The following is a 10,784-nucleotide window of genomic DNA, read 5'->3' as shown; positions in this document are numbered from 1 at the left end:
TGTCCACTGTTTTAATTTGGGTAAGGGTTTTGTTTGGGTCAACATTAGATTATCTTTGTTGTCATGGTTACAATAATAACAACGTAGTTAACTTTCATAAACTGCTGCTTCCAGATGGGAATCGAACACCGCTCATGTCATATTACTGTGTTTTGTTGACCATCCCATCCATACCTAACCTCTCCTTACACTTCGTCACCGCACTTCTGCCTTTGCTGCTGTCATAATTACTACGGCCACTACATGTTGCCTAGCAACAAAGTCTAACTATGGGTCATAATAACCTGCTGCACAAACAACCGATTAGCTTGTTTGAATACACAGCACAAACACAGCATGTTCAAGAAAGTGTCCACAGACTTACAAATCTTACTTCCTCTGCAGTGACGTCATGGTGAACCCTGTATCCAGTCCCGTTGTCACGTGGGTCATGACCTTTGCCCGGGCCTTTGCCCTGGGCGTGGTTGGTGTAGTAGCGGACGAATCGGGAGCGCCGCACCAGCAGGTGAAGCAGGAAGCAGAGCATCTCCATGCTGATGGAGATGAGGAAGAAGATGAGCGTGTTCCTCCTCTCGTCAGTGATCAGCAGCTTGGTGAAGATGCGGGACAGGGAGATGATCACCCCGGCCGTACCTGGAGAGACCGGAGAGGGTGGAGTCCAGACAGGTCGACGAGTAAGAACAGAGGAAAATACACAAGATGGAGATCTTTGTCTGAGTGACGGTACTTACTCTCTCCAGTCATCACGCCCTGTGTGTACCTCTTGGGCAGCATCCCCATGTAACCATAGAAACTGGACTGCTGCACTGGGGAGGGAGGAGGAAGTGGTTATCAGAGCAAACAGTGGCCTAACAGTCAACACTGTAACACAACACTTTATTTAGAGATGTCGCTTCATGAACTTCCACTCATCACTAGAGAGAGGCGGCTCTGACCTCCAGACCTCAATTAATTAAACTGTTATTTCTGTCGGCTGAAAGACTCTGTGTTCACACTCACGGTAACAACAAGGAGGCTGGCTCAATGTATGAAAGTCATTAGCAGCAGCTGATGACTCAAGCTTCTCCTGTGTTTGTGTTTGTGTTTGTGCTGACACTGCTGCTCGTTCGTTTGACAGCTCTGAAGGATAACATACATTTACAGTAGTCCATATGCACACAGTACAGGAGGTGGACGGATTATCAACATGTTTACAGTAGCACAGTCCAGTCTAATAGCTCCACAGTGAGTCTGACTTTTCTGAAAATGTATGTATCTACAGTATATTACATATTCTGTCTTTATCTTTATCATATCTACAGCTGCATCTACTGTATGAAACATAAAGTAATAACATCCATATCCACCACATGAGACTTGCCATAAATCCTGACGTGCAATAAAGTCAACATTATCAAAATATTCAACAAATTTTATATTCAAAATGTCTTACATGCAAATAAAACACTTGGATTCAAGGTTTTGGAGTATATGTTTCAACTCTTTACAGTAAACCTACAATTATTGATAATTTGACCAGTTGGGCAGTGAGACAGGTTGTAAACACACCGACTTTGTGTTAACAAATATGTTAGCAAACAGTTGCTAATGTACGTCCAAAATTCACTCTCCTTTTTAGTTTTTGTTTTTGTCTCCATCAGGCAAATGTCTGGCACAATAGCTGCTAAATGCTCCTCCATTTTCACCAGCTAGCTGTTGACTTGGTCTGTTGGCCTTTTTGTTGTGGGCAGTTAGAGCTAATTCACTAAAAACAGCTGCCTGCAAAGTAGCAGCCCGACTGTTAGCTAACAGTGGCTAACTTATAAATCCAGCAGATATGGAGCAACGTTAGCATTAATTAGCAGTTGTTTTTCTGGCAGACAGACAGACAGACAGACGAATAGATAGATAGATAGATAGATAGATAGATAGATAGATAGATAGATAGATAGATAGATAGATAGATAGATAGATAGATAAGCATTAGTAGTACCTGTACATCCAAAGGCTACCACTCCCACTGACACCAGGTTGACGATGTACGCCTGCCTGGTGGTGAACTTTGCCAGCCAGACATCAAACACGCTGACGAAGACCAGCGGCCCCAGAGCTAAGATGTAACCTGCAGGCAAAGAAACACAGACAGACAGACAGACAGACAGACAGACAGACAGACAGACAGATGGACAGTGAGGAGTCGTCTCTGATCTAGGTCATGTTGTGATTGCACTGAACAGATATTTGACAAAAGCCGGTGTGCGAACATTGGTGCGTTCGACTGAAGTTCGATCTCGACTTCATTATCCCCCAGAGACGAGCTCTTGTGCAGACAACACACTTCAAAAGACATCTCCTCAAGGATGCAAGCAGAGCTATTTTGAGCTGCAGAGGGTAGAGTGGTGAAACCTTGCTCTTACTTACAGCGTATATGTGCAGAGAAATCCAACCTCTCCTCGGGGAACATACATTTTTAAAGAACTTTTTTTTTCTCAAACTTTTTGCTCAAAAATGATTTGTTATATACGGATAGGATGAACTGCTTTAATATTTTTATGTTACTTATGTCCTATGAAGAAATATTTACACTTCAAAGACGCAGAATCTTTAAAAAACGGCTTTTAAATGAGCAATTTTGAAGCACATTTAATCTCTGTAGTATCACACTTCAGTTTATTACAAACCTGATGTCAAATCTGCCTAGATGTGCATACTTATATGTGAATGGTTTGCTTTAATAGCTTTGTGAAATGTTATGATAGCTGAAAAACTCAGGATGATGTAAGATCTTGAAAGAGAGACCCTTGTGAATTCACAGTCTTCGGCAAATTTTGTTTGAGACAGTTTGTGACTAAAATACACAGGAGAATTATTTTTTTTTTCTCTTCCTCTTTATACTGTCTTCTCATTTTCGCTCTGTGTACTCTGCTCTGATGAGCCCTCAGGTTCCCACAGGGTCATTAATAAATGAGTAGCGGTATAAGTTCCTATAATGAGAGACATTTCACAATTAGAGGTTCGTCTGTCCCTGTCTGACTTACCCACAGTAATTCTGGTGTGCAAGCTGAGCCTCTCCACCAGCACATTGTTGAGGATGACGGCCAACAGAGCCACCAGGATGTACGTCAGACTCATGTCGAACACGATGGACGTGCCTGAAACACACACACAAACACACAAGAGCCGTGACTCCTGGGAGTTGGACATGAATGCGTTCTGTCCAATTGCTTGTGTCTGTAAAATTCATGCATCCCCCTTTTTTTTGTTTGATTTTGTAAGAACGTGCGTGGGTTTATTTGTGCTCATGTATATTTATACCTTCAAACTTGTGGTGCAGGTAGTCCACATCTGTTATGAAACTGTTGTAGGGAAGCAGGAAACCCACTCCAGCCAATAGCATGGCAAAGTAGATGCCATGGTAACGGTCGTCAGGGATCGGCTCCTCAAAGTCTGGGACCGGAATGAGGGAGTCAAGGGTTAGAGAATTAAAAGAGTATGAAATCATGCTCAAGCAGCGGGGATAAAAAAATGACTTCAAGACATCAGAATTAGGTCTGAAACCAACGCGCTCCGTCTTCATTAAAGCTAATCAGGATGAATGCTGATAGAGCGGAGCAGAGGCGTAGCTGCGGCTCTGCTGATGGAGCAGCTTCCTCGTTCCTGTTGTGCTGGTTAAAGACTGATCACAGGAAATGTGGGTGAATCATTGGACAATCTGCACGAGTGGTTTCAGTCACAAGTAGGACTTTTGTGTTGTGCAGCTGATTCAGTTTCATGGTTTAAGTGCAATGTGCAGGTTCTTTATATAACTGTTTATAATCCTTCACTAATCCTGTGAGCCGACTATTAATGGCTGCAAATCATTTTTTGAGCATTTAGATTTTACAGCAGACGGAAGGAGAAAAAATCCCAATCATTAATGTCACAGCTTAATGATTCGTCCAATTAATTATTATGCAAACTGGGGTTGATAAATGATTTTCCTCCTCATCTGTTGATGGGTGATAGTCTGCACTTAGCTCAGCAATAATCTTTGTGATTATCTTATAACTAATTATCTGTTTTAACGACCATATTTGCATTTCTGCCGGGTCTGTTGTTTCTTGACACACAGCATGTGAAGCAGTTCAGGCTTACAGCAGCACATTTGTTCAGAATGAAGCAAACTGTCTCGTTAGCACGAGCAGTGATCATGTCGCTGTGGATCAGAGCGGGCGCCCTTTCTAGTTAGTGCAGCTTCTGGTGCGAAGGTCTCCTCTCTCACTCTCAGAGGTGGAGGTGGACGGGGAGGGGGCGGGGGAATCTATCAAATAGTGCATTCCTATCTCTGTACAGAAATAATGCAATTAGTCAAATTAGTCACACCAGGAAAAACTACCAAATAAACCACAATTCATTAATAATCCTGTGAAATCGTGATATATAGATATAGAATTGGTTTTCTATATCTATATATATTATTCGTCTGTGTGGGTCATTGACTTCTGTCGATAAACTACTGCGTAAAGTTGGAAAAGATTTGGATAGTCTCATAGTGTCGTGTTGCTTCACTCCATGTGAGTCTATTGAAAACAGAGCGTCGATGTAAATGAAGTAAATATTACAGTAAATATTGGTACAAAGTTCAAGGAAAATTATTCCGTGCGAAAATGTGCGTAAACACAGTCCATTCATAATACTGTGAAATGGTTAAGAATAATTAACTAGTCTGCACACCACCACCTGTGTGTGTCTCGTTTATATTGGTATCTATTTATCTATAGGCCTATATGGAGATATATAGATATAGAGAGATGTGTTACTTTATTCTGGTATTTATGAGTATATAATGTTGGTACTAACTGATGATGAAAGCAAGAAATGTCATACTTCAAATGACAGCTGTGCAATTCAGAATGAGTGTGTCTAGTTTGAAGGTTGTAATAATAATAATAAGTAGGTTCTCTTGTTAATCTATTTGTGGGATGAAGGATTTCTGCAGTTTAGTGATTTTGGTTGTCTGTTATTCGTCTGTATATAAGAGAGACAGAGGCTTTTCTTGTCAAACTTCATTTTGGTATTTATGATTGTAAATAATGGGATTTATCATTTATTTAGTTTTTGAATGTTATGATTTGTTGCAAGAATATTTTCAGAAATATCTGCAGGATTAACGGTTTGTTTTGAGGAATAATATCACAGGAATATTATTATAAAAAATGCACCATACAAGCTGGAACCGCCACTGAGTCACACATCGTCATCATGGACGCACAGACAGAGGAAAAGATCTGCGCCTGCAGAAAGTCAAACCTCATTAACAGAGAATCCGTTGAAGAGGACACTGCTCACACTGCGACTGACATTTCAGAGCAGGAACTAACAACATGAAAGTGCTTTAGGATGGATTTTTATTTTCTGATGTTGATGTTTCGGGGCTGTTTTTTGGAGGAGGTACAGGGCAACACCAAAGCACTTAGGAACTAGAGTTTGTGGAGGTATTTTGGGTTCTACACTTTAGAGCACAAGATTACAAACAAAGATAAGGCTGTTTGCCGACTTTGTAAAAAGCCTTACTCTACAGCAACAGCAAACTCAGACTCATCCGCGAGCTAAACACAAGTGGCAGTGAAGGCAGCAGAAACAAGTGGAGCAACATCAACCTTGTCTGACTGTCAATATTCAAGACACTAAGTGCAGCAACACCGCACATGACAGTATAAAGACTCTGATCCTGATGCATGGCCACATAAGTCACAGCTCTCTGTTTCATTTGACTGTATGGGTTACGTTTGAATTTATTTGAAGGAATAATTTAATTACATGTTCACAGGTCTATGAGGTTCATGAGTCCTAGTGAACGTTTGCGCCAAATCTGAAGGGATTCTCTTGAGGAGTTCAAGATATTGCATTCATTAGGCCAAAGTCCTGTTTTGTGAGATCACCGTGACCTTGACCTTTGACCTTTAGTCACCCAACTTTAATCAGTTGACTCCTTAGTGCGGGTGAACATTTCTACTAAATTTGAAGGAAGTCCTTCAAGGTTTTACGGAGATATCGCGTTTCTGAGGTCACCACGCTCTTCATCTTTGACCTTTGACCCCCAAAATCGAATCAGTTCACCCTTGAGTCCAAGTGAATGTTTCTGCCAAATTTGAAGAGGTTCTGTCAAGGCGTTACTGAGATATCCACAAGAATGGGACGGACAGACGGACGGACATACGTTGCCAGCGCGGAGGAATACTGAGGGAAAACATGTCAGACTTCTCCACCTTCGTCTGAAAAATATATTTAACGACAGGCCCGGATGAAGTCTGTCCGCCTTCTCTGAGCTTGTAAGGGAAAAGGACAGACTCGTTCCGTGTGGAACCAGCATACTCCTTTTATTTTTTGCTGGCTGCAGACTGAGGTATGGAGACTGACAGCAACAAGAGGAGAGAGACAGAGGCAAAGGCCCTCGCTGTGTGTCCTCGGTCACTTCGGATTTGATTAACGTGCCCTTTGTGCAACCGGAGTAACCAGGCAACACAGCAATTATTCTGTTAACAGGCCTGCCCACAATGGTTTACATACACATCCTTTGTGCTCCCATCACTGTTTTCATTCACTCTGGCCTCAACCATCGTCACATAAACACACACCCACACACACCCACACACACACACACACACACACACACACATACACACACACACACACACACTGCACAAGCCGACTAAATGTAAAATGTAAAAAATAAAAACTAATCTGCCCTTTTGGTGGCGACTGGAGTTTTGCCTCAGCTGTTGTGCATCATTTCCCCATTTTTCTAAAGTGGATAAAACATTCTCGGGAACATTAGCATAAACTGTGCGTAATCTTCGAGCCTCTCTGTGGGTGTTTCCATGGCAGCAGTTGAGTAACATTTGAGAGACGGGTCTGGTCGCGGTGAGGCAGCCAGAACTCAAAGCAACGAATCCTGTAAACTCAGCACTGCTAACACACGACTCTGAGTTAAACAGGGAGTGCTTTAACAACAGATGGGACTAACTGAAAAACTGTCACGATATACCTGTACTGACAATAACCGTGGTATTTAAAGAATGAAATATTGATATCATATTAATATTGGATATGATGGCAGATGTTCAGCCTTTTGTTTATCAATTCATCCGGTTTCTTTTTCACTCTCCATTAATGTATAATTGTTCTATTTGTCACACTTGTATTTGAGTCTAATTCATTTGCCAAAAAAAGCCAAAAACACCATGAAAACAAAGTTAAGGATGAATTTGAATGGAAGGTTTTCTAACATTATACAAAAATATCATTATAGACCAAATTCACACGGCGGCCATTTTCCTCTGGGTGACAGGATAATGTTGCACTGCTGTGTTCCAGGTTACACGTCATAAACACAGTGACTCTGACGAATTGTTTCTATTTGACGCGTCACGATGAGCAACAGAAAAGACAATAGATAAGAAAAATCCGAAGAGACTTCGACCCATATTTCAAGCTAAAACAACCTTTTTGATAACCTCTTAGCTCCCGTTAGCCAACAGCTAATGTTAGCATTCAACCACTCCTGAGCCAACATTACTGTTTGATAGTGCCACATGATACAATAGGAAAGAAATAAAGTAATTCTGCAATATCAACGCTGATCTCGACACGTTTAGTTCAGCATGGAAGTAAAACACACCGGATGTGAACAAGCTAGCAATGTAATGTTAGCTTCCTTGCTATCTATTCACCCGGTTAAGTTAGCAGGGATGCACTTGCTCCACTGTCATATTACTGCGTCATTGATGCAGGTTGATTATGAAACCATATAATATTAGTTCATGTTTAATGTTTGCACAAGCCAGTGGATTAATGAGTCATCGGACAACTAACATTGAAATTTATGTCAATTGCAAACTTCACGTTTGCTAGCCTAGCATTAGCTTGCAATGTTTCCAGTGGCGGCCTGTCTTTACTTTCAACATCTGACAAATTCAGGCTTCCCACCCTCAGCGTGACATCAGAGTAAAATGGCCGCCAAGTGAATATGGTCTAACTGTCACACCGTGGTGAGGTTGTCTTGTCCTGGGTTTGTTTTGTCCTGTCATTTCCTGTTTTATTTTGAAAAGTAATTCTCCTCTTTGAGTGAATTTTTGTTTGTATTTCTTGCCTTAGCCTATTTCCATAGATCTTAGTTTATCCTCGGTATGAGTGATTTTTATTTCGTGTAGCCCAGTTATTAATTATTCTAGATCCTCCGCTTAATAGCGTGAGTAGATTATTTTGGTTTATTTTTATGTAGTCAGGTTTTTCCTCCGTACGGAGCGTTTTGTGTTAATCGGTTTGTTTCTTTTGATTAGAACCTTTTTCCTCCTCCTGGAGTCTTTTGTTCCTCAGGATTCAGAGTTAGTGTCTAGCCTTTTTTATAGCCATTTGTTTATCACTCTGTCTGAGGTCTCTGGTGAATTCAATAAAAGCCTATTGTTTCCTAAATTCTGAGTCTGAGTCCTGCTTTGAGTCCCGGCCTGACACTAACATCACAACATCCCTAATACACAGATGGCATCCTTACACATACAGAGTTTAATGTAAAAATGTGGTGCTGGTGGTGCTCTATTTAACGCATTAAGAAACAGAGCTGTTTAATTAAAAAAATGACATTTTGAACTTAATGGAAACCAGTGAAATAACTCTTTTCTATCTCTGTGTTTTAGAGGAGAAGGATATTCTGTTGTTGTGGTTTTTCACTTTGATAAGTTGTTGTTGAAACATCTATCTTGTTCCTTCCTTCCATGTCCGTTTATTTATAAAGGCAGTACACACACACACACACACACACGTAAACACACACACACACACACACACACAAACACACACACACACACACACACACGTAAACACACACACACACACACACGTAAACACACACACAGTTAGTCAGAACAGAAACTCCCTCACCAGGTTCGGACAGAGCCAGCACTCCTCGCTCAGGGGCGTCTTTATTGATCTCCTCCTCCTCCAGCTGGTACGAGTCGAAGCTGTAGCTCTGCACCACGCTGCTCTCTCTTCCCTCTCTCCAGCCCTCCCTCCCCACATCCCTCCATCCAGCTCTGCTTCCATCCCGCCACACATCCCTCTCTTCAGGCGTCTGGACTGGCGTGGGCCTTCGGCGCTCTGCTCCCACTGACCCCATGTCTTCACTTCAAGTACGCACACACACACACACACACACTTAACACTCCTCTCGGTTGTACGAGCTACGCACTGTGGGGAGTGTGCATGGTAAACACAATCCCAGTGACACGCCCTGGAAGAGAGGAGGGAGACCTTCAGATGATGGAGGATCTGCAGGAGGAAACAACAGGAAACAGAAGCACAAACAGAATTAAAATGTAAGAGAAGAAGAAATCTGCCATAAGATTGCTGTGTGTGTGTTTGTGTGAGCGGCATATTGAATGAGAGAAACAGAGGTGGCATGACTGGGTGGCAGACAAGGTCAGTGAAAATGCACCTCTGCATTCAATAAACAGGCACTGCATTATATCATATTATTACTGGACGATGCAGAGGAGAGAAAATCGATTACGAAATTAATTCATCACAGTTTAAATGATCAATTACTTGTTTAAGTTAAGTCAGCAGGTGAAGTAAGAAAACTGTGACAGGCCTTTATTACTATTTTCTGACATTTTAAGACTAAATGTATCAATCAAATAACAGACCAATCAGTAGATTCACTCTGTGTCCGTTAATAAATCACATTCTTGATTCATTGATCGGTTGTTTGGTCTGTAAACCATCAGAAAATATTGCAAGATGCACATCACAAGCTACTAGCTTCTTCTGCAGCTTCTTTAGTCCAAACAACAAACAACCAAAACCCAAAGACATTTCATTTACAGGGATAGAGATGAGACAAAAGGAGGAAGAGGAGGATAGTCGCCATCTGTGCTTTAAAAAATGACTGAAACAATCAATCAGGCCTAATTGATTAATCAACTAATTATTTCATCTCTATTGTGAACATCTTCGCCTACTATTAAACCCATTTGACAGTGTAATGCAAAAACTCCCAGTGTTTGGATTTAAACATTTATCAGCAGGTGTCCTTCCTGTCGTCACAGCTGCTTCCATTCATCCTGTCAACAGGGAACCTTGAGGGAAATTATATTGTTGCAAGCTAGATCAATATGAATGGGTATTGACATTGTTCAATATGCAAACACACACACAAAAGCTCATCTATTGTGTTTGACCTGTGTGGTTACACAAACACACAGGGAGTCACACATGGAGTCTGCTCACCTCTGATGCCCTGAGCGTTAGATTTCCACTCTGGCCCAGAAAATGAAGCAACACAGCTGCTTTTTTTAGTTTTTAGGATGAGATCCTATATTAACCCCCCACCCCACCCCCACCCCCCAGATGTGTATAAGAGACAGGCAGTGATCATGTCGCTGTGGATCAGAGCGGGCGCCCTTTCTAGTTAGTGCAGCTTCTGGTGCGAAGGTCTCCTCTCTCACTCTCAGAGGTGGAGGTGGACGGGGAGGGGGCGGGGGAATCTATCAAATAGTGCATTCCTATCTCTGTACAGAAATAATGCAATTAGTCAAATTAGTCACACCAGGAAAAACTACCAAAGAAACCACACCTATTGCGTAAAGTTGGAAAAGATTTGGATAGTCTCATAGTGTCGTGTTGCTTCACTCCATGTGAGTCTATTGAAAACAGAGCGTCGATGTAAATGAAGTAAATATTACAGTAAATATTTGTACAAAGTTCAAGGAAAATTATTCCGTGCGAAAATGTGCGTAAACACAGTCCATTCATAATACTGTGAAATG

General features: G+C 41.6%; 1 protein-coding gene across 2 annotated transcripts in view; it reads right to left on the bottom strand.

Annotated features, from left to right (window-relative positions):
* Window positions 1-10,784, bottom strand: part of slc29a4a (solute carrier family 29 member 4a) — a 22,020-nt gene that overhangs the window by 10,459 nt on the left and 777 nt on the right. The window contains exons 2-7 of one of the 2 annotated variants that reach the window (XM_023397209.2): window positions 8,899-9,285; window positions 3,295-3,426; window positions 3,018-3,131; window positions 1,973-2,101; window positions 732-806; window positions 365-633 (exon numbers count right to left, since the gene is read on the bottom strand). In XM_023397209.2, the coding sequence (XP_023252977.1) occupies window positions 365-633; window positions 732-806; window positions 1,973-2,101; window positions 3,018-3,131; window positions 3,295-3,426; window positions 8,899-9,133 (954 nt within the window). In that variant the 5' untranslated portion in view covers window positions 9,134-9,285. The remainder of the gene's footprint in view (window positions 1-364; window positions 634-731; window positions 807-1,972; window positions 2,102-3,017; window positions 3,132-3,294; window positions 3,427-8,898; window positions 9,286-10,784) is intronic. The other variant, XM_023397210.2, reaches the window with a different exon arrangement.

The sequence above is a fragment of the Seriola lalandi genome, unplaced genomic scaffold, assembly GCF_002814215.2.
Source record: "Seriola lalandi dorsalis isolate HSWRI2012SDOR001 ecotype SW California unplaced genomic scaffold, Sedor1 jcf7180002055004, whole genome shotgun sequence".
Taxonomy (NCBI): domain Eukaryota; kingdom Metazoa; phylum Chordata; class Actinopteri; order Carangiformes; family Carangidae; genus Seriola; species Seriola lalandi.
The sequence above is the reverse complement of the archived record's forward strand: the minus strand, read 5'-3'. Positions and strand labels throughout refer to the sequence as shown.